Source organism: Denticeps clupeoides, chromosome 4 (genome assembly GCF_900700375.1).
Source record: "Denticeps clupeoides chromosome 4, fDenClu1.1, whole genome shotgun sequence".
NCBI lineage: Eukaryota > Metazoa > Chordata > Actinopteri > Clupeiformes > Denticipitidae > Denticeps > Denticeps clupeoides.
In genome coordinates this window covers 27,400,074-27,424,820 of record NC_041710.1, presented here as the reverse complement: position 1 = coordinate 27,424,820, position 24,747 = coordinate 27,400,074, and the positions used below count along the sequence as shown (strand labels likewise).

Here is a 24,747-nt window from a genome sequence, read left to right as displayed (position 1 = left end):
GATGAAGTCGGGACTTTAAATGATGTCTGTAATGCTGGAAATACATCACTTGGGAGATGAAAGTCATGGGCCTCGGGAGGGTGTTTTATGTGTCTAAAATATGCTCTGATCTGTGTGGATCTGTCATTAAACAGACAGCTGACAAACAGTTAAAAGAATAAAAAAAACAGTACCTGATACACCACAATGAAAGATGCATGTGGCAATGACACATTTGTGATGACAGTTTTTTTTATATTATTATTATTATTATTATTATTATGCATATAACAAATCTATTTTTGGAATCTTTTTTCATTGAGTTTTATGTCATTTTAGTCATAACATGACTGAAAAATGTAAAGGACATGTCTGTATGGTCAAAATTCAAGGTTAATGCTACTACTTGAGCATCAGAGATGAAAGTCATTTTCTCACCATGTAAGTATGCAGATTCTCTTATATGGAAATAATTTTGTTTGCCACTGCATAAATGCTGAATCCTGTGCAGAGACGGATGACTGCTAACCATCACTAGTAAACAATGGATATTGTTGAGCAAGAAATGCGCAGAAACAGATTCGTAAATGCCATGCAATAACAGGAGCAGATGCTGCAAATTATGAGCCAGTCTACTGCCTCTGAAATCACTCTGCAAATGAGCATTCTAATGAGAGGCACAGCTCGCGGGTCAAGGAACGGCCTAATCACACCAAGTCAACTGACTTATTTTGGATCAGGAAAGTTGAAGGGAGGCGGGGCAGATGAGCGAACCAGTGTTAGTGAAGAATGATGAAGAAGTCCTGTCTCAATTTCAACACTGCACAAAGGGCAAATGTATCTGGCATTTGTTTGCCAGTAGCTTAAAAATCACAGATGCAGGTTATATTTTAAGCAGAGCTCATTTAACAATATAGATAAATTTAATATATAATCTGCATGCAGTGTAAACAACCTAAAATACAGTTAGCAAAAATAATCTGCATCAGGTTCATTGGCCAAGAGGCATCTTTGATTTTTGAATTAAATGCAAAAACATTAAACAACATTGCTATTGGTCAACCAAAAAAAAATCTGTACATACACAAATGTATGGGAATTTCAATATGCTAATAGGGATATATATATATAGATATTTTTTTTGCAAACATCGATTTGTAAATGTCTTAATGTTGTGATGCGTAGATCATGTTTGGATATAGAGGTTTCAAACTGAGGTGTCTATTCATCAACTTTTTCTTTCTTGCTTCCAGAACTGCATGTTTGCACAAAGCCCCATCCTGGGGCAGCACCCTCCCGCAGCGCTGCGGCTCCTCCGGCTACTGAGACGAGCGGCCGGCTGAATGCAGCGTCGTATGTTGCCCTCCACTGTCGTAAAGTGCCGCAAACTCGTCTGGAAGCGGTAAAACGGCGCGCTCGTTTGAAATCCACAACAAACCGGCAGGGTGGCTGGTCGTCGTTGGCAACCGCGTTGCAGGCGAGCGAGCGAGCGGGTGGTGATGTGCTTCCTGCCGAACAGTCTGCGACTGCAGGAACTTTGGAGAAATACGCTCGTATGAATGTACAGCGGTTGCCTGAGTAATAGCACTGCTCCGCTACACTGTCTCTTTAATAGTCTCTAGTCGCTTGACTTCAGACGTCTCCGGGGAAGTTTATATCTTAGCTTAAGTTAGCTGGTTAGCCACTGTCTAAGTATGTTGTTTCTTCTGGTTCGCTCCGGAGTTTTTTGTCGTAATTGCTGCTTGGTTATAGTGTTGTAAGCAAAAACGGATTTGCTCGATTCGCTGTATGACAGCTTGCCGACAAAGTGAAGAATTAAGACCACGTCTTAATATGCTAGCTAGCTCTCGCACCACGAGTGACAAAAAATAGCATAAAAAAACACCCCAGCTTAGCTTATCACTCTGTTTGTTTCATAGCCTTCACTGCGCCACAACATTGCGTGTATTGAACAGTGCGTTCTAAGAATCGCTTGTTCGATTTGGTTCCATCCAATTTAACTGTTTTTGAGGAGGCGTGGGAGAGAATTAATAGACAAATTATTAATCTCTTCATAGATTGAAGATGGCAGAAAAAGATGACAGCGGTCGTGTGTTTCTTCTGGAGAAGGAAGTGAGGAGTCTGTCAGAGGAGCTTGTTCGGTGTCAGGTAAACAGAACTGGGGAAAAACTGGAGCAGTTCACTTATTCACCACCAAATTATTCCAGATTTATTTTTATTTCTCTGCAGGTGATTGTGGGTTAGAATAGCCTTTGAAAGTCTCTCTCTCTCTCTCTCTCTCTCTCTCACACTCTCACACACACACACACACACATTGAATGAGGCAGAGAAGGACCTTGCATGTCTGTAGTCTCCCACCAGGTGGTGCCTAGAAGCATTAGTGTGCTGCATTTCAGAAATGCTTTTTTACCGTATTTTCCGATCACTTTGACAAGTGATGGTTATAGTGGAATGTCTGTAGCTCTGTGGATAGAAAACGGAATGATTTGTTTTGTTTTAAACCCGTACAAACCTGTATGAAACAAGTTTTTAATTAACCAGTGGCCATTCATGGTCTGCTTTCTAAGATGAATAATTCATCGATCAGACGGGCCTGAGACACATCTTCAAATATTCACACTGAAGAAATCCTTAGAATGTAGAGAGGGGGTTCCATCTTGACCTGATGGGTCACACTGCATTTATGTCTGCCAAAGCCGTAGTAAAACGATGACCTGTTTGATGTGGGTATTTTTTTCCCTAATTCATCATTAACTTCAGTGTAGGCCAGCTTTTAGTGAGGTCTCTATCTCTTCACATCTGAGTTTTCCACTTTGTATGTTCAACCCATGGTCTATCAAGGTCTGCCTTCGCCATTTAGTAAATAATTGATTAGACAGTTTTGAATGGGGTTCAAAATTCATGTACTAATTGGAGACCAGTGGATTCCAGAGGGAATGATGACTTTAATCTTATGATGATGCAGACATAATTTAACAGATAATTTTATATTAGGTCGATATGGTATAATTCTGTCTTTTTAATGTCAGAAAATGTACTTTTTAGATGTTTCTCATTAAATGTAATGTAGCTTAAAATGTTTGAAAGACATTTTTTTCTACAAGAATCTGAATTCGAAATGTGTCAGGAATTCCTTTATAGCTGCAAATGACTGTCTCTGTCATCAGTTTTTCCTATGTGTGTTTCAAGCAAACATATCTTTCCTTTTATTTCTTTTCTTTTTTTTTTCAGTTTGATTTATGTTTGATTTTCGTGTAATGAATGCAATGAAATGACCCACTTGCTCTGTGATCCAAGGAAGATGGGCCTTAAATCAGAATATAAATGTTAAATTGTTACATGCTTTATTCAGTTGGTCATTTGAAGCGTGTTTCATTTTCTGCTCTTTATGGGAAAAGATATGTCAATATACCACATCACTGTGATCTGTTGTTTTGTAATGACAAATATAGCCATATACTGTTCAGATTTGATGATGAAGTTTAGTACATTCCATTTAAATGCAGTAAAATAGCTGTTTCTCTTTGTTTTATTTCTAGGCTGACAAAGAGTTTGTATGGTCATTGTGGAAACGTCTTCAAGTGGCCAATCCTGACCTGACTCAAGCTGTGAGCTTAGTGGTTGAGCGGTGGGTTGACTCCATACACTGTTCATATACACCTATGAGTGTGTCAACTCTGTTTTGCAACACACCACCTCTTAATTCAGCAAGCGAATTACGGTTCTCTCAGTCTAAATCCCCTGCTTGGGAGCTGTGCCTCTAAAGCATTCTCAGGCCTATTGCCTGACCCTCGCACGCTGTAGATTGAAGGCGAGGTATGTATGAAAGTTATCCAGCATTGTGTATGAGGTAGCTCTTTGGTGCTGCAGGGTTAGGGCAGAATCTGCTGCAGATGCTGATTTAAGCCCCCTTATCCCCTGTAGAGCTGCTCAGCCATGGAAGTGCTTTAATGAAAACGCGTCTTCCCATCCTAAACTGTGGAAACGGGTACTCCAAGCACCTGCCTTGGCAGGATAAATGCTAGATTTGCGATGACTAAGATGACCCTCTGAGGGTTAGCTGCACCAATGGCATGGGAACCTTTCAAAAGCAAGATTCTGCAGTAACCCCCACAATGCACAATATTATGGGTTGTGTATTGCGTAAATGTATAGCTGATGTGGAGTCCTACACTGTTAAAAGTATTCATTTTTAATTCATTTATTCCTCTTTGTATATTTGTACAAAATGTGATCTGTAGGCTTAACTGGTGAAAATCTTTTTACTCTGACGATGTGAAAAGGGTTTTCCTTTAAAACGTAAATGCAACACACGCACAGGGAAAAGGAAACTGTGTTTCTTCCAGTGTGTTTTTGCAGAGCCGCGGCGCTGAAGCACTTGGTTCTGAAGGAACAGACGTTCCAGGTAAAGGAGCCCCAGCCTCTCACCCGCTGTGGAAGCTCCCATAGGCAAAGTCAACAAGGCATGCCAGCCCTCAGAGACCAGGCAACATGCACCCTGAGAGTGCGGCTGTGTATCAGCATACCCGCCGTGTGGGATATTGACATGATAATTGTGCTGGCTCCACTCAAGCGCTCAGCCTTATGGGAGTTCCCTTGGCCTTGTAGCGATTGGTTGGTTGCTCGGGACATGGTTAACATTGCCTGGGATACATGGTATCGCTCGGCTCAGAGGAGACCAGGCATCATGTCAGAGGTCCTTGGTGAGCAGGGGAGTAGAGAGAATGAAAGGGAGCATGAGTGGAAAGAATGGAGGGGAGGAATCCCAGGTGATTGGCAGCGCTTGAAACAAAACTAGGCCCTGATGGCTGTTCTTTTTTGCCTTGTTCCCACGAGCGATGAGTAGAAAGAGACTGCAGCAAGCTTTAAGTGAGCATGTTTTGGCTCACCTGTGAGTTGCACACCTCATTTTGATGCCCCGGTAATTACTAATACCAGGAGAGGGGTGTTCTCCCTATGCACTCACTCACTTTTGCTGCGCTGCTCCAGGGGAGGGTGGGAACCTTTGAGAGGCAGCTGCGTTGTGGTTCACATAAGCTGACTTCTCAGCCACTTCTCAGTTCTAAAACTTGCAGAACACTGTGTCAGTGGTTCAAAAAATGTCTTTGCAGCATTCATCTTTTTTATCAGTACCAGAAATTCACAATTAACTAAATTAGCAGAGACCCAATTTAGGGGTCACCACAGGAGATGGTGGTTTGGCAGAAAGTTTATGCCGGATGCACTTCCTTATGCATCTCTCCCCATTTACCTGGACTTGGGATCGGCACCAATAAATACACTGTGACGTGCATCCACAGTGGCTGGGTTTCCTGCTAAATGTGACAACATACAAAAATATTGACATGAATATGATCCCATTGACTATTCAAGTATAAAACTAGACAGTGGTCCAAAACTCTTCTAAATGTAAATGAATGCTTTAAATTCTCTCAGGAATCAGCACCATAGACAGTACCATTAATATTGACTATCTACATTTATTTGTTGAATTACAACATGCAAGAAAGGTTTAAGACTTAAAGAAATTTAGCTGATGTAACTGGGTAGATTAGGTGGTGTTGAGGTCTTAAAATACATTGAGAGTATTTTAAAAGGTACTAAATTTAACTTCCTGCTTTCTGTGTCCATATTTGCTTTGTAGTGAAAATCTTAAAGCAGAAACTAAAGACAGGAAGGTTCTAGAGATTCTCCAAGCAAAAGACTACAAAATCCAAGACTTGGAGCAGGTGAGGTCACGTGCACTTGTTGTGTTGTGTTTGTTTTTATGGTGAATTCCCTTTCAAAAAACATTACTAAGTCACAGTGATGAATGTTCTGGTTGTGACTGTTCACATTTCCTTAATTCACCACTAATAAAGATCCCTCGGTGAGGCATCTGCAAGTATGTGTCATTATCATCTCTCATGACTACTTAACACATTAACCACTCCCAGTAGAGACCTGTATTGATGTAATCACCAGTATTATAGCATTCCCCCCCCCCAAATGTACACCTTCACTCATGCTAATATGGATTTAACATTAGACAAGCTTGTCTTAAGTTGGATACCAACCATGCATTTATGAAATGTAAAGACAGACCACATTAATTCAGTTGTATGTAATATTTCTATGGACATTGGATCCTTATATGCGGAACAGCAGTTTTATTTTTCAGTCCCTTTAACATAGTCCTATGAGTTTTCAGTTAAACATCATACTATTGTTTGTATGCTTTTATGTGTTCTTATAATGAATTACAAATGTCACCTAAATGTTTACACAATGTCATAAACTGTCATAAACAGAAATGTATGCATGCACATCCAGATCAGTCAGCTAAAAAATGGCTAAAACATTTCAACATTAATTCAGAATTGAGACGTTTTATTATAAAAAAGCCAGCGAAATCCAGGAATGACTGACTATCAGGCCAACATTTTTGCTGATGTGTGTCAACCAACATTGTTCTTTAAAGGGCAGTTTGTGGGGGAAAAAATAATAAATTTTCAGTCTTACAGTATACAGTAATATTTTTCAGTTGAAAAAAGCCAAATAAACTGATGCCAGCTTTTTTTATGAACCAATATGCTATACATATGCAAAGTGTGAAAGTGTGGCTTTTTATGTGACTTATTTGGTAGTCTTTAATCGATCTGCGGTTATCACTATATATTCATCTTAAAATATTTTATCTTATAAAGAAGACACAATAAAATAAAAAGTTCACTAAAATGTGTATATGATTGTCTAATATGTCTCTTAAACATGCATTGTAGAGGTAATTTGGCCTCTAAAATGGCCTATTTGTAAAGCCGATTTGCAGTGAGAATTCTGGACTGTGTCCTGCTGACACCCATTGTCTCAACCAAAATATGCGTCAGATGAAGCCGAATGGTGATTAATTGGTTTCCTGTAGATGTGATGGTCTGCTGAATCCTCAACATCTTGCTCTCACAGTGCATTTCCACAGAAACTTTGACAATCTTTCTTCTCCCCCCAACACACTCACATACACCCCACACGCACCCACTCTTTCATTTTTGTAACATAATTAGCTTTCATGAACTGCACTGGGAATTTCTCATGCTAATCTTTCTGTCCTAGACCTCTTAACTTCTTTAAACCCTTTTTCCTACCAATTGAACACTACTGGGGTTAAAGCAATTCTTGCCTACCTCATTATCAACGTTTTGAATTTAGTTCCACTTGTGGAATAAATCTCTATTAAAGCCCATTTTTGCATGGTGAACGGACCACGGCATAAATCCACTATCTGGAAGATTCCAGTGATTCCCCCAACATGGCAATTAATTGCGTCCCAGAGCACAGTGTTATTTCTGAAAGATCTGTGGCCAGTGGTGGATTACCTCAATGCCAGAGCTGGCGTAGGTCTCTGTTAGGAGACCAGCCTTCTCCTGTCCTGGTGCCTCTGCCAGCTCCTGACTGCATAAAGGAGGTAGATTATCACAAATAACTGGGAACTGCCCTGCTGCAGTTTCTCCTTGGATTTTTGTGTTGCGTGATGTGGTAAAAAATATCTGATTGCTGCACCTGTATGAAACTAATGTATAGAATACATTTATTGGCTAATTATGATAACCTTTTATTATTTTTCTAAAGCGTGTGACCATGTGAGAAGCATCATTAGCGGACATTTTCATGTTTGCTTGGGACCACTTCCATGTGCAGTACTGGAAGTATTTGAACACTACAGTATCACTACACATTTGAATTATTCTCAGTCTGAATGTTGATATTAGAATGAATGGGACTTTTAAAGGGCTTTTGGTAGAGTACCTAAAGTTATGACAAACCACAGTCACCGACGGGTGTAAATGTCTGTAGCCAAAAACTTTATCCTAGGTCATAATTCCTCCTTAGTGAGGGAGAAGGTTAAAGTGGTCATGATGCATGTCAGTTTTTGATTGGATGTTCTTAAGATATAATGCACAATTTCACAGCAATTTTCCCCCATGGTCTGCATAAGTCTCCTTATGTAGTCACTCTGCCATATTTTCCCAACAACCTGGCATGTTATCACTCTGGCATTTATTAAACATTTACATTAGCACTGGTTCGCCTGTTGTGCCATGCGCTGCCTCTGGATTTTGAATCTGGACCCAGATTGCTTTTGACTAATGGCTGTCTCTTTCTCCCCTCCTGCTTGTATGGCTACTGAAACAGAAAGTGACAGCGCAACAGCAGGAGATAAACAACCTGATCCAGAGAAGCCACAGCAACGATGAGGAGCTGGCTCTAATGAAGAAGGAGCTGGCAGCTCTTCGCCAGCAGCAAGGGAATAGGAGTCGAGAACTTAAGGTTTGGACAAATTTCCACTGGCATCCAGTGCTTTTGAAGCGCCGCGGTTTCTCTCTGGTGCGCCCGCGACACTGGAAAATAGACAGGTCCCTCGGGGCAATAGCCTAAGGCCTCAAAATCACTTTGGGAGGTGAAAAAGACATGCCCAGTCTCTCTGTCTCCCCAACTCTCTCCCCTCACCACTTTCTCACTGTCAAGTTTCTACCGTACTCTGAACTGAGAGTCAGGGCTTCCAGGAAGGCAGTGAGCTGAAGGTTGCTGGCTGCTAACTTCCAGATAAATACTTAATGATCAAGCAACGGGGAGGGAGGAGGGCTTTTTGGAGGGGGTTGGGGCACAGGGAGGTTGGTGGTTTTGAGGAAGTATGTGTGATGATGTGGCTTCTTCCTAATTACGCACTGATGGGACCTGCATGATTAATTGATAAAGTGGAGGGCTGGGTGGATGTGTCTTCGTGGAGTCTTGAATTGGAAAGGAAAAAAATAAAAGAAACACACACACACACACACACACACACACACACACACACATAGATAGATGCAGGGGGACAGCATCAAAGCAGTCCACATGGGCTAATGGGCTTGGAGTGAAGGCATTCTCATTACCAGCTTTCATTAGAGCTAAAATATGGCCCCTATACCTGCGTGGGCCCAGGCCAGCCGGGAGCCCGGGTGACCTTGCCAATCAAGAGCACAAACGGGGCCTTCTGTGTTTTCCCCACGCTGCTGCTGTTTTCTTTTCTCTTTTTTTCCCCCAACTCTCTCACTTCCTTACTGAAAGTTTTGCATATTCATCTGCACCATGTCCTCTGTAACCCCTCCATTTCACCCCCTCTCTCTGTTCTCCCTTGCTTTAGTTGTTTACTTGGCCCTTTTGACTTCCGACCAACCTCACCAAACTAAATTTCTCTTCTTGTTCAGGAATGTAAGGAGCATTGGAAAAAGAAAGAGGAGGAAGGACAACAGGCATTGCAATGTCTGGAGGAGGCAAAGGAGGAATTGGAGGGTCGTTGCTCCACCCTGCAGGCAGAGCTGGATAGAGCAAGGGAGCAGGATGACCAGAAGAGGCTCAAGGATGCGTCCATCCAGGCCACAGTCAAGGTAGCACCACAACTTGCACTCAGACAAGGAACACAAGGCAGGAGGGGGGCAGCAGAGACCCAGGGACCTCCTTTTTCTCTTTTTTGTCTATTGTTCTCTTTGTTCTTCTGCTCACCTTGAGCCTCTTTTGTGTCCCTGATCTGAATGTAAAGTACCAAACACGTCCTACGCAGCACATATTTTAAATATTAATGGAACCAATCAGAAGGGGGGAGAAATAATGACATATATATATATGTGTGTGTGTGTCTGGGTCCTCCCTTAACATTGTGCTGTGGCTAATGAATTCTCCCCATGGTGTGACTTCTTTTTTTTTTTTTTTTTTACACGTTGTTGTTGTTGCTCCACAATTAATTAGCGTGTGCCAGTTTGCATGGCCTTCCCATACCCCATGCTATGGAACAACTTTTTTGGGGGGTTTAATGACCAGAAACAGATAGCTGTTCCCTGAATCCAGTGGATTCACTGTCAGTTCTAACAACTCCCTCGTCTGTCTCTGTCTCCCCCTTTCTTCCTTGATTTCACTTTTCCTTTCTTCTTCATCGGCAGTAGAGTTCAGTTCCCTTGCAGATCCAAAGCTCATCTGCAGCTTCCTCCTCCTGAAGTGGAGTGTCAGTCAAACACTGGCCTGTGCTGCCCTAAATAAATAAAGGCCTGTGTTCATTATGTAAACCAAGGCCTTGCTCTGACACTGGCTCACACACAAACACATGTACACATCAGAAAGTATAAAATAGTTTACTTAAAGCACAAATGCATTTTAATTTTGGTCAAGGTTAAAATTAAATGTGGGATTGTATAATAAAGGAATATAATGGAATCAACCCCACACACAAATATTTATGAAAATGTTATATAGAACTATGAAACAAATGATATAGAACTAGCAAGAATAATGCTTATTACAGTTAATTACATTTATGGCATTTTGGCAGAGACACTTAAAAAAGTGTTTTTTTTTTTTTTTTAGATGTCTATCATTGTAATTTCTCGTTTGGTTCTCGTTTGACCCATATTTAATCTAAATATTTCCTAAAAAGGAAGGTTTTTAGCTTAAGATAATTTTATGAAATGATAGCTTATTTTTCCTTTATACATGGCCCAGTCAGTGAGTGTGTGTGCACATGTTTAGAATGCTTAATAACAGGTTTGCTGTTCAGCTTATTGGGTATGTGTCATTAAGGCTTGCTCCGGTGCAGGGGAGGATCCTCTGTCTGGCCCTGAGCGTTTGATGCTGGCCAGCAGGGTTTGGCTGCCTGGGCCACTACGCTCTCTCATTAGCAGCAGCGACTTGTGTGATGTGCTGCTGAATGACCAATCACCTCACACATACTGGTGGTGAGGATGAAAAGAGAAAAGAAGTGGAATGGAGGGCTGCTTTCTTAGCACTTTTCTGGTCGAAATGGTTTTGTTCACCTGATGTTCCATTTGTTTGCATGCTAGTTTCTAAAATCTCGCTCTCTCTCAGGATATGGAACAGGAGTTGAGCGCCGTGAAGCAGGAGGTATTTGAAGCCGAGGCTCGGCTTTCTGTTCTATCTACCCAGCTGAACACCACAGACATGGAGTTGAAGCAGAAGGACAATTGTGTGGCTCAGCTCAGGTACCAGTTACCGTCCTCTTCACAGTCAAGCCACAGTTTTTGTTAATAAGGTTTCCTCAGTAATTTTACAGCACAGAGGTGCCTATTATTGCCTGGAGATTTTAGTAGCAGTGAAATTACAACACTACAAAGAGTTCTATTATAGTAATAGCTAAATTCTAATTTATCCATAAGTGTTGAAACCCACCCATGCTTATATTCAGCATAATCTCAGATATCTATATCTATCTATGGCCATTGTGGTAAACCTATGCATGAATTGGGCAACAAAATTCATAAATAAAGCTTTTGCCATTTTATCTTTTTACACGTTTTAGTCCATCTTGAATCATCATCCAGTCATAAAAGCGATCATGACCACCATACTAATACTAAGGCCTAAGTAGACACATCACAAATTACATGTTCTTGTAAGTATTACAGAAATAGAATAATGGTTCAATTGAAAGATATATAAAAAAAATCACACTTTCTGGACCTATTACCTGTGGAAAACATTTAAGAATTGAGAATCATTATTGTGACAAAAAAAGGTCAGGACTAAATATAAATAATGGTTTAATAATTGTATTTATGGGAAGTTTCATTATATTATTTAAATGTTTTCTTTATTTAAAGGTTAATTATTCATATAGTCAGCTGCTGATATTAATTGACCACAAGGATTTTACTACTTCTAGTCAAAGTTGTTTTTTAGTTAGGTGGAATATTCTGTAGTATTTTGACTGCCATGGCTACTTTGATCATTTTTATCTTCTGATGATTGTCTATCTGTCAAATGGGTATTTGAGTGCCGAGGATGTGAATACGTCTGTCCAGCTCCAATTTGAGACAGTTTGGCAGTGTACACACGTTTTCACTCACACATTCACTCCTCAGCCATTTAATAAGTCCTGCATACTTAATGTGCATTGGAGAGACAAAGTGAAACCACGCAGGATTTGCTAAAGCTTGTGTCGATAGATAAAAACTGTGGAGCCTTAGAAGTAATCTCCCTTTTTCTTCTTGTGTGCTTAAGGTGTCAGTCACACAATGAAGACAAAGCGTGTCAGCTCATTTTAGCATTCTCTGCAAATGTGCTACAATAAGTAACTTGTCACTGACATATTTATGTTTAAGTGGCATGGAGAGATCTAGGTTTAATAACAAAAAATGTTTCTTTTGTTCAGTCCTTTTTACTCATTTATGTGCAATATTACAAATAATGATTAATCAATATGCCTTCAAGGTTAAGTTGACCAAGCATATTCTTAACAAAACAAATATGTTTTTTTTCCATCACAGAGGCAATCCAATTGACCCCAGAGTGTCCGAATGCATGTCATTAATGTTTTGTGTCTGGAACTGTTTCAATCAAGATGACCGTTTGACCCTGATTATTAGCTGATAGAGATAAAACACAAACACAACAATAGCTCAGTCATTGATTCATTCTTAAAGCAAGGAAACATTGGAGTGCTCCGGTTTGGATGTGTTAAGTGTGCCTTTTCTGTGCATGTCAGGCAGGAGCTGCAGAATGTGCAGGTTCTGTATAAGCAGAGTGTGGATCATGTGGACGAGCAGACACAGCTCATCCAGCAGCTGGAGGGGCTGAACCTGGACACCCAGCGAGTGCTGCGCAGCCAGGAGCAGGCCCACACCGCAGACACCGTCTCTTACCACAAGGTACTGGAAGCCTCTGCCCAGTGTGCGCCAGTCAGCCAGAGACTGATTCGCTTTAGTCAGCAAGCCCCAGCTCCACCCAACTTTTTTCCAGATGATCTTAGCATCTGTGCTCTGTGTGGAGTGGGTATCAGGTCACCATGGAAACCCCACAGTGAACAATTACGTTGTCCATGGCAGTTTTTGTTTTCTTTATACCTTTATTTAGAAATATCACTGCACTCCACTTCATCACGTTATTTTGTGTCTTTGTGTCTGTGGAAGCTCTACACCGAACTCACTGTGGCCCACCGGGCTCTGGTGTGCAGTGAGGCACAGCTCCGCCAGAGGGACATTGCCCTTAGTGCACAGCTGCAGGAGAAAGACCAGCAGATACTGCACCTTCAGGAGCAGCTGCGGCAGCTGGCAAGCTCCGCCGTGGACCCCACACAGGCCAGACAGACCAACTCTGAGCACTTTGAGGTGGGTCCCCTAATATTTACAGTCCCTTTCCACTGCTCAGTACTGGCTCAGCTTCTGCTGTTGAGGGTGTTCTTTATTGTTGTCTAAGTGAGGACATCCTGAACAAACCCACCAATTGATTGACAATGATTTCCTGGCAATGTAGTCTCATACCTCCAAGATTTTGAGTTAGAATTATGGCTTCGGCCTGCGGTTTGCAGTGTTTCCATGCTCTCTTCATGTTGTGCTGTCCAAAGGCTTGCACACTAGGTTAATTAACCATCCATAGGTATGAATATGTGAGTGACGGGTATGTGACTGGTGTGTGTGCTCTTTGGTGGACCGGCTCCCCTGCACTCTGTGTGTCAGTAGGAATAAGGGTAAGGGTGGGTAGGTAGGTAAATAGTGGGTCAGTCTCGGGCTGAAACGATTATTCTAATAATTCGATTTAAAAAAAAAAAAATGTTCCAGGAAAAATCTTTGCCTCGAGGCTTCGTTTAATTCACCAAAGACATATGGGTGTCGTGGAGGTGACGTGTTTCTGCCTACTACAGAGGTGACATGTTTCCGCCTATTGTGGAGCTCCACACCAGTTGCAGCCAGGTGCACATTTACCTGAAGCACATTTCAAAGATGCTGGAAAATGAAGATACTGGTGTGCGTAAAAGGCAAAAAATGTCTAAAGTGTGGGACCATTTTACGCTGCGTAAGGTGGACAACGTAGTGCAGTGTATACACTGTAAAACGGACATGTCCTACCATTAAAGTACATCGTCAAAACTACAGCACCTTAACCGAAAACATCCTCACGTGAACTGCAGTTCTCCAAGCGAACTCAGAGCTTCTACAAGGCATCGTATTTTTGTGATTGCTAACTGATATGAACATTAGCGCTTCTTAGAACGTACATTATAATTGTATTATTGTAATTATTGTAGCCTGTGTTATGAATCGATAGTGACGAGGCATGATAAGTAGCAAGAGAGCGAATACAAAGATCTCTCTCATGTAATTCTCCTGCGCGCCACACACACACACACTGATAAGTTACATCTCAAAACACGCCTTCCCTATACATAACGTAGTAATAATAAATGCAACAGATGGACAAATCTTCATTCATTAGCATATAGATTTAGCCAAGATTGCACCGGTGAGGTCGACTGCCGTCGCGACTGCTCCGACCCCGTTTACTTTGTTTTTCGTTTTTTAAACAAATTTTTGTATGAGTTATCTGATTAATCGATGAACAATCGTCAGAATAATCGATTACAAAAATATTCGATTGTTGCTGCCCTAGGTAAGACACTCGGCTATGAACCAGGAGACCGAGGTTCAAACCCCACTTACTCATCCGTTGCTCATCCCTGAGTAAGACACTTAACCCTGAGAGTCTCCAGGGGGACTGTTCCTGTATCTACTGGTTGTAAATCGTTCTGGATATAGGCGTTTGATAAATGCCTTAAATGTAAATGTAAATAATGAGTTATTGATTAGAAGCTAATCAATTTAAGACACATTGCACTTGGGGGTGATACGTGTTCCAGCCAAGCTGTAATGTATTTGTTTTTCTTATTTTACATAGTACATATTTTACATTTACAGCAGTTATCAGACACCCTTATCCAGAGCGACTTACAATCAGTAGTTACAGGGACAGTCTCCCTGGAGCAACTTAGGGTTAAGTGTCTTGCTCAGGGACACAATGACAGTAAGTGGGATTCGAACCCGGGTCTTCTGGTTCATAGGCGAGTGTGTTACCCACTAGGCTACTACCACCCGGCTAGGCTACTAGGCTACTACCACCCAGTCATAGAAAAATGACCTGAGAGACTTTTTTTTTTTTTTTTTCTTTTTCTCTTATTCTTCTTATCGTCTATGTGGCCTAGAGGAGGATGAAATAAAGTGACAATTTTTTATTCCTGAAATTCTAATTATTAGCACATAACAATATCAGTATTAATGATCCACAACTTATTTGCCCTAAGGTTGCTTTGTGGCTTTAAGATGCATTTGAGGAGATTATATTTGGCTACACTGAGTTGTGTGTTATTGACATGAATATGATCTTGCCCTGCGTTCTTCACCCTGTGGTTCTGTCTGCATTGCCCAGTCAGAATTTAACCCTATTAATTCAGGCAATGTTGATATTTAAACGGATCAATTAGTGAGTAATTAAATCCAGTTATGCTGTGTTCCCCAATAATTAACTCAAATCTGCAAAGATGTGTTGAATGTTTTAGTGCGCGTGGGTGTGTAAAGAGAAGCAAGAGTGTGTGTGTGTGTGTGTGTGTGTGTGTGTGTGTGTGTGTGCATGTGCATGTGTGATAAAGCATGCCTTACTGCACAAGGCCTCCATAAGGAGGCAGATCACATCTTTTTGGGGAAGGCGTAATAATCAACACTCTGCTTATGCAGAGATCCGAGGCGTAGCATTAATATTAAATTGTGTTTACTGAACACATGTAGCTGCTGCCTGGGTGCTTTGTTTCTTAACTTTCTTACCTACCGACATCAAAGTTAACAGATCAGGTATCCCATGGTATAGTGCAGTCAGGAGGGCTTTCCGTTCCCTGGCTATAATTGTACTGACAGGAGTGTGTGTTCCAGCGTAATCTGAAATTCTGTAACAACTTCCTCTCCGACACCTGTTAAATTCTAATGCACAGGTTGTTAGAGAGGCTTTATTTTAATTTTAAATGTTTGGAAGTTACCACTGGAGATGATCAAAGTGCTGATCACTGGGGGAGAGACACGGAGAGAGAGAGAGGGAGAAAGAAAGAAAGAAAGATGGGTTCTCATTTGAATATGGCGGAGTGATGGCTTTGAACACCATGCTGTGGAGGAGGGGAGGGGTGGATGGAGGAGGGGGGTGTTGGGGGTCTGAGAAGAGGAGACAAAAATTGCAGATGTAGACACGGAACCTTTATGGTGTTTGTTGCCACACATCATATTAAGAGAAAAACCTGAACAGGTTCAGGATCTCACAGGAACAAGAGCAAGGGATCGTGTGAACTTGTTCGCTCAGTGTGAGCGGTAATAGTTTTTTTTTGTTTAACATGACCATTCCTCATTAATATCTTAGATGTCTTGGTACAGAGTTTAACATCTGTCTCTCCTTCTCTGAGCATGTAGACAAAAAGCTAAACAGTGACTTTTTCCTGCTGAGGAAACTTAATAATAATAATACATTTTATTTATATTGCCCTTTTCATCACAAGATCTCAAAGGGCTACAGGTTTAAAAAAAACATCAAAATATAGAGATTAATTAAATTAATTTGGGGGGCTGGCAAAGGTTTTACTAAAAATAAATGATTTAAGACATTCTTTAAAACAGTCAGTGGGTTGTGGAGCCACAAGGATGTCAGAGAGGGAATTCCACAGGCATGGAGCAGCAGCACATTTTTTACATTACATTTACAGCATTTATCAGACGCTCTTATCCAGAGTGACTTAACCCTAAGTTGCTCCAGGGGAACTGACCCTGTAAGTACTGATTGTAATTGTCTTGCTCAGGGACACAATGGTAGTAAGTGGGGTTTGAACCTGGGTCTTCTGGTTCATAGGCAAGTGTGTTACCCGCTAGGCTACTACCACCCTAAAGGTCTCCCATAGTCCTCAGGTTGGTTCTGGGTTTGTGGAGGAGGTTTGAGTGCGAAGAGCGAAGAGGGCGTGTTGTTGGTTAAGAGTTTTTTTGAGGTAGATGGCATATCAATGGATGCATTGGTGAGTTAGAAGGAAACCATAGGACCTTTAATGTAATTAAATGTATTTATAATTAATGTGTATTGCTTACTTTTTGAATCTGTCCTCAACTTATTTTGTCTTTAGATTTGGAACACAAAAACCCCTTTCTGAACTGTGCAATACCCCTGTGATCAAGAAAGCTCCCCAGTCAAGGTGGGCAGCTGCCATATCTGGTGGCCTTCCTCACTATGGCCGTTGGCTGGGAATTGCCAGGGCCTAGTGTCTTTTATGGTCTCAACACACCTGAAGTGGCATCTGTAGTACAACATTAAAAGCCATTAAGCAGACTTATTTTATTTGGTTTCTGAATAAAACACATGAGATTCCACTTATTCATTAAAAGTCCCCCCATATATTATTTTAATAATATATGCATCCTTGAACATTTGTAATTTGGTGAAATCAAGAATATTTTTTTCTTTCTGTTCTTTCGTGCTTTCTTTTTTCCTTTTAATTCCAGCCTTTTGAGAGAAGAGTATGGTAACCAGGAGACAGGTCTCATTCCCTAATCTCCTCGACAGGGTTTTCAACATCTGCCTCCAACTGGTTTTTACCGTTGGTGAATCCAAATCTGTCAGATGTATAATTGAAGTGTCAGCTCCCCCTAACCCACCCAAAATCACACACACAGACACACACACACACACACACACACACACACACACACACACACACACACAAGCGCAGCTTGTTAAGAGGGGTCATGTTTAGATGAGTAGATGTGTTTCTTTTGATCATCACCTCTAGCATACAGAGTGTGTAGGCTGCGTGGTTTGGGTTCTTTAAATGCTTCATGCCATGGTCAAGAATTCCCAGTGTCTGGTTATTAGTCAACCCAATTTGAGAAACATATTTAAAAAATGTTGATAGATCTATTTGTAGATAGTTTGCCCTATAGTAATTGAATGAAGAATGTAATTCATGTCAGGCTGCTTCTAAATTTACAGGTTTGTTTTTCAATAGTTTCAATAGTAGTATTTCCTCATATGATATGTTGATAGTTTATAGTGTGTATAGTTTTATTGATTAAAACACACACACACACACACACACACACACACACACACACACACACATATATATATATATAAAAAACTCAACTTGCATCCATTTGGAAATGGTGCAGTTCTGTAATTTCCACATAATCACCAGTGTTATCCCTGGGTCTTAATATATTTTTCATTTCTCCCTTGTCATAATTTGGTTAGCATGTGGGATCTTTACCTTCAGACAGAGTTTGTACCTCTAATCCTTTAGACGGTAATGATAGGGGCTCCAGTGTTATTTTTCTAATAGCTCAAGTGGTCTCATTAGATCAGAGCGCTGTGTACTGAAGCTCATTAATGAAGCCCAGCCATGTGCTAAAGGCCCACAGGTCAGATTGAGCCCCCAACACGCACACATACACAGATACTCGCACGCACACACACTGTCCCACTGCTGCGGCCTCTGCTGCATGCACAAACAAGCGATAAATACTGATGCCATAAACGCTGCTCAGATGCTTCATCTTGTTTATTCAGCATCAAACATGTAAGTGCACACATGCAAAGAGATGGTTAAAATGTTAAGAAAACCCCTGACCATTTATGAAAACCCAGTGGAGAATTTTCAAAGATACATCTCTGCCAGCATCTGCACTGCTATCATTAAACTCTGCAGAAGAGTAACAAAGACTGTTAAAAATGGGCCTTAAAGTGGCCCAAAGATTTCCTTTACTCATCAATAAATATAGCACCACCAAATGATGCTATATTTCTGGGCTGTAATAAACACAGATTAATATTTTAACACACTGAAATGTGTGTATTAGTCATGCAAAATGCTCTTCAGGCATCTATAAGAGACAGCAGTTTTTACACTTTTTCATCCACAAACACATACAGCACCTCACGAGTACCCACCCACACAGATGCACCTTCAAGCCCTTTTACTCTCAAAAGCCCCCCACTTAATGCCCACCCTGCCCCCAAACACTCCATCCCACCCCTGCTGCCTTTCCACAGATGTGAGTTGTCTGATTATGGACGCTCCATAATTAACAGTGATCAGATTTGTTTTGTGGCATAAATGGTGCATGTGTCGAGCATTAGCCCACCGTGTGCCGCCCGCTCATTCGCATGCAGCTCGCGGGGTGCACCGGCAGACGGGTCATGGGCTTTGGGGGAACACAATCACAAGCGCCTCCATATGTTCCCTCTGTTTCTGCACTGGGGCCACGCGAGCCAGTCAATGTCCCAGAAGAACTTAATCGTGTTCGGTAATTACAGTGCACAGCTCCGTCTCTTTCGGCCTCTTTCTCTCCTCCCTCCCATACTCCCTCTTATTTTGCCGTTTCCCTCTCTTTTTGCTGGCTGGAAATGAGAGGGGTAGCTGAATCGCTCCCTCATCAGATCATTTGTAAATTGCTTTACGTGGCTAGTGCCGAACTCAGTCGGTTTTCAACTGCTTGAAATTATAAATAATTGTAACAGATGCAGCAATATGGCCGGCCTCCAATAAACGAGGCCCCAGATAATTTGGCCGACCCCTATGACAGGCCAATTTAATAAAATGTGAACAAAATCTTCCTGCTAATAATTTATCATCCCCTCTCCCTATTGGTTAAACTTAATTACCCTGGCAGTTAACAAGGTCACACCCAGATGCCAAGCTGCTTTGATAATGCAATCAGGAATCTAAAGGTGATGACATCAGTGTTGCGCTCTTCGTTGCACCATTCTCAGGAAAATATATTAATGCAATAATTATACCCCATGAACAATGCATTTTTTTAAGAAATGAATAACTTGAGGGTATGGAGTTTTAGTAAATCCGGTCTCCGGTCCTCTAGCTGAAGGCCCGGCCAGTCTGTCTGTATTTGTTCGCATCAGTTTCTATGCCCCAGACCACATGAGCTTCACTGTCAATAAAAAGCACAGGACAGAGCCTCTTTACAACTCACATAGACTGCATAACAACTGACCACTGTGTTAAATAAGCACAATAATGGGCATGGAAATGATTTATTGAATTTAAGATAAGATAGACAAGAATATTTAGTTTATAAAAATTCTTCAGTATTGCTCCTACCACATTCCAACTACCAAACACTCACATTAGCAATAATAATAGTAATAACAATAATGGTCACAAACAGATTATGTTGCAAATATACCACAGTTTACCCATTCAAATACCATGCAATATTATTTTGACATTTATTATCTATTTTGACATATTATTTAATTATATTTTTAATAATAAACACTGTTTAGGTAGTCCTGCAGGTGAAGATGGTGGAAGTGAAGTGCATATATATTTATTTTTCTTGATCAGGCGGGTTTGGTCATTTTTAAGTCACATCAAAACTTGAACTAAGTGCCTTTCTTTCCTTTTTTTTTCGCCCTTGTCTTGTGTGTAGGCTGCTGTGGGCCTGTGGTGTGCCTCTTAATTGACTAGCTGCTAGGAGGTGATGAATAGGTGGGCTGAGATGTAGTCCAGTGTGCTCCAGTGTGCTGGGGTCTGGACAGCTGTCCCTTGTCCCCCTGCACTATTGCAGGCATCTGTGTCTCTCACATGCTCTTCCACAACTTTGTTTGGGGTCACTTTCAAACATGACATGTTTTCTTTTTCCTCATTTCCTCAGTGTAATAATTTTTGTTTAAATCTTGTTCATTCCTCTTGTATAGTATCTAATTGGGATGGCATACAACATATGTATTAGCTATTTATTAGCCATTGAATAAAATAAAGAATATTTTTAGCCATTAACATTAGACAAAACTTGGCCTCCTTTTAGTGATTTATGGAAAAGTGTTTTCTACGCATCCCCATCTAGTGCTGCTTCCTTGTATGACACTGAGAACTAATAAGCCTCCAAAACTGAATGGTCTAGTCGTGTAGGCCTGAAAATCCTAATATTTATCAATGGAATGTATTCTAATTATGTAAGACCATCCTAAATCAATTATCTGATATGATTTTTGCTGCTATGTCCTTGAAGGAGCTGCAGAAGCAGAGACTAGAAGACAATGAGGGAGACCAGACCCCAGGCCCATCCTTACACCTACTTGAAGGTCAGCCATTATCAGAGGTGGCCTCTACTAAAGACCCCAGCCTTCCTCAGTACCAGCGCCATGAGAGCCGACAGCGGAGGGGGAGACAGGTACAGTGAAGGCTTCTGAAACTAATCAGGCAGAAAAATGGGTGTAAAATTGAGACATAAAGAGAGAGCATGTGATAGAGCTGAAATGTCCTACTCAACACCCTGCTGTGGCCTGGCATGAAGTCTTTCACGCATGCCTTGGGCCTAAACAGTTGGAAATCTCTCCATCACTGTATTCATAACAAATGTCTCTTTTTTTTGGTTTATTGTGCCAAAGATTTATTTCAGGACACTAATCCCATGGTAATGAAAAGTCTCTGAACTTGTTTATTTGAACAAAAGCAGTTGTTTGTATGAGTGCATTATGTGTTCCTTCTGTTTAGTCATATTGTATACTGTTGATGAACATATCAGCAGAGAAAGAAAATATCAACAGAGTAAGCCTGTTGGCTGTTGTGAGTTTTAGTGATATCTGCACCATATAGCAGCTGAGGACATTATGCCAGTTTTTCTGTATTTGTACAACATTTTCTTGTTTTTGTAACCTTAAAATGAATCATGTGACAATCACAGTTAATAATGCACCTAGGGTCAACCGCTAAACGAGTTTAATGTTCTACAAAGCCACTGTAAATATTTTAAACATCTCAGTGGAACATAGAGCACTCTTAGGCCATGACTCTAGCCAATGCTAATTAAAGCCCTTAACAGTAATAAGAGCATTAGCCCCATAAGTAGGGATATGGTAATTTTCTCAGCATGTGACCTATTGGGAGTAAAACTTAAAAATAGAGCAGTTCAGGATGCATTTTACAGTGTGTTGTACTGGTATAACTATGCACGTGATTAATAAAATCTTGAACCTAGTCTGTATCCTTAAGGAGTCCCTATAGCTAATGGAATGGAACAGTCACCTGACTAATTATTCAATTAGCAGCTGACTGTGACCTGATAATAGCAATGCTTGCAATAGCATAAAAATGCTTGCAATTCAGCGACAGGTAGATGAATGGTGGCCACAAATCAGACATCATTGCATATTAAATACTTCACAGAGCCAGCTATATCCAAAAATGGAAGACCCTTTCAGATGGTGGAAGGAAATGAAGGGTATTTCCCCACACTGTTGAACCTGACTAGATTTTTTCTGTCCATTCCTGCACCATCTACCCGATCAGAGTGAATTTTCTCTGCATTGGCAATGTCTGCTTGACCTGAGACCACGCTGAAATGCTTACTCTCCGTAGTATGAATAAACAGTGATTGACGCAATTTATAATCTAATTAATCGATTATAGGTGACTAGTCGACTATCGAAATAGTCATTAGTTGCATCCTTACTCTTACGTGATCATGCCTATTTTTTTTAAATCAAGGCAGTTTGACATAAATGAAATTTTTTTTGCAGCTGATTTTAGTTTTCAGTCTTGTGTGCAGTTAGATAATATCTTTTTTTTGCGAGACATCAGAGTTTTAATGAATTATGATGATAAGTGGAACTGACTACCCAGAATGCCAAATGCTGCACATGGAGGGCCTCAAATCTATTTTTTTTTTAATTTGGTTTCTATCTAAATGGTGTTTTCACTAAACTAATATTAGGGTAAATAGTTTGAGAGACTGAACTTTCCATCCACATACATTTGGATTTCTCTCAGGGCTTATCCACTCTCTCAAAAGCACAAGTGCTTTGGTCTCCTCCACACATAAATTCATCGACTAAATTAAGCTAATTGTAGTTGATGCATGAACGCTAACTCAATCATGTTCTTGCTATAGAAAAACATTCTGTCTATCAAACGATTGAACATGTTTTAAAAAAGTTTTACTGTGATTAAAAAAGGGGGGGCTGTAGGGTGGGTGTGGTGGTGGGGGATTCTGAGTTAACAACTAATAGTATCTGCAGATGGCAGATTGCAAAATTAAATATTTGACCATGCATTTACAAACTGTCTTTGTTCAATTTAAACTTTCTTTTCTAGTGTCACTAAATATTCATGTTTAATCTTCAAAACACCCTTTGACTGCAAGTTGGGAAACAAAATAACAAACTTGTTGCAGTTTCTTATAGAGACAGAAACTGTTTAATTGCAGCTTTAATTATCCTTTTATTTAATTATTTTCCCTGTAGTCCTAGTTAATAATAAAACCCCCAATATCTAGTAATTACCAACATTTTTCAAATAAAATAAATTATTGGTTAAGAATAAATAATATAAAATATATGTTTAATAAAAACATGTAATTTCACTATTGTGGAAACAAAAAAAAAAATGTGATGTAGACTTTCTAGGTACATAGTTCACCCTGGGCTGTACTGCACTGCTCATCTCCCACCCTTCTGTCATATGCTTTGAGGGGATGGTGGTCTGGATTGGAGCCCACACAATATTCTCATTCACACAACACCAGGGTCCAGGGCAGCTTTCACATGATGGCCCTGCCACCATAAAGAGCTCTATTGAATACCGTATGACCTGCAGCTTCTGTCAGGCGTCTCAAAAGTGTGAGAGCGTGCAAGCATTTTATTTCTTCTGGTGTTTTCAGAGCCATGAGGATGCATGATTGGTCCATAAAGGACGTTGCTGCTGGCCAGCTGCTAGGCTTTGGGTGTAGTGGCCTGGTCTCAACACAGATTAAAGATGTTGGTGGACAGAAACAGGAATATAAAGTGGATTGTCTGCAGGGCAGCCTGCAGAGCGTCTGGTTAACACTCATCTCCCCCATCTGCCGTTGTGACCCTGCATGGTAGTGAGCACCATCTGACTACACGGCACAGTGCAGTCACATTACCAGGGGAGTGGAGTGCTCCTTTCCCCTGGGTCATGGATTAAGTTCTTGTTCTCTAAATTTCTTTTTTTCCGGATCTTATTAAAAGGGAAAGGAAAGGTTAACACTGACTATATATCCTGCATTGTGGATCAGAAAAAGGTTTCAGCCATCACCTTTCGAACAAATTGTCACGATTCAACCACTCAACCAATCATTTATAAAGCCTTGCACTGTTTAGCTGGTGTCTGTCAAACTGGGTACAGACAGCTAAGTGTAAAGAGTCAAAAAATGGTCAATAGTCAATGGTGTTTGTGTCTAATGTGACAGGCGAACATGCTGACATCACCTTCTGCTACGGCAACTCCCACAACCGTCTGGCCGTATCTGACCACGTAGTGCCACTTTCTGAAATTCTCCTGTTGTACGGTGCAGTTGTTTCCATCATGCTGGAATATTTCAAGGAGATGAAAGGACTAGACCCTCTCGTTTCACTCGCTCGCCTCTTTGCTGGCGCGAGTCGTCTCCTGTTGTCCTATCAAGTGTAACCTGGGGCCCTGCTCAAGCAATTAGAGGCGCCTCCCTCCCCACCTTAGGTAATGAGGCCCAGCCACGTTCAGCAGTCTATAGCCCTTTAGTCTCCCCTAATGGGACATCATTATTGTCAAAGAAACAATGTAAATGTAAATGAACACTCTCATTAGCTGGATGCAGGGAGAGCAGCTCTTTAGAGCGTTGGGCTGGAAGGGCTGCTGCTCAGTCTTCTGTTTTTCTTTTTTTGTTGTTGTTTTGTGTGTTTATACGTGGTGTTATTTCTCATGCATGGGGTTATGGCTGTATCAATAGAGCCTTGGTGGCGCCTTGTGTTTTGTGATATCCCAGGATGCCGTGGAGCCGAGTTCTCTGTCTCTGTCCCCGAGGAGCAGCAGCACTCGAGCCAATGCAGCAGAGAGGAGGATTGAGGAGCTGAAGGAGCTTCTGGTGCTTAAGGTAATGCCACTTTCTTTTCCCGTTTCATGCTCTCTACCTCCTCATTTCTTCACTTGTTATCTTT

The 24,747-nt window shown here is 41.0% G+C and overlaps 1 protein-coding gene across 5 annotated transcripts in view; it reads left to right on the top strand.

The window, feature by feature from the left end:
• Nucleotides 1-1,267: 1,267 nt before the first annotated feature.
• cntln (centlein, centrosomal protein) overlaps nt 1,268-24,747 on the top strand; it is an 83,628-nt gene continuing 60,148 nt past the window's right edge. Inside the window, exons 1-11 of one of the 5 annotated variants that reach the window (XM_028977585.1) lie at nt 1,268-1,381; nt 2,037-2,127; nt 3,519-3,607; nt 5,624-5,708; nt 8,149-8,283; nt 9,204-9,383; nt 10,852-10,985; nt 12,488-12,650; nt 12,912-13,109; nt 20,823-20,984; nt 24,576-24,683. In XM_028977585.1, the coding sequence (XP_028833418.1) occupies nt 1,323-1,381; nt 2,037-2,127; nt 3,519-3,607; nt 5,624-5,708; nt 8,149-8,283; nt 9,204-9,383; nt 10,852-10,985; nt 12,488-12,650; nt 12,912-13,109; nt 20,823-20,984; nt 24,576-24,683 (1,404 nt within the window). In that variant the 5' untranslated portion in view covers nt 1,268-1,322. Of the gene's footprint in view, nt 1,382-1,415; nt 1,736-2,036; nt 2,128-3,518; nt 3,608-5,623; nt 5,709-8,148; nt 8,284-9,203; nt 9,384-10,851; nt 10,986-12,487; nt 12,651-12,911; nt 13,110-20,822; nt 20,985-24,575; nt 24,684-24,747 lie in introns of those variants that run through there. The other 4 variants (XM_028977587.1, XM_028977583.1, XM_028977588.1 and 1 more) reach the window with 4 other exon arrangements.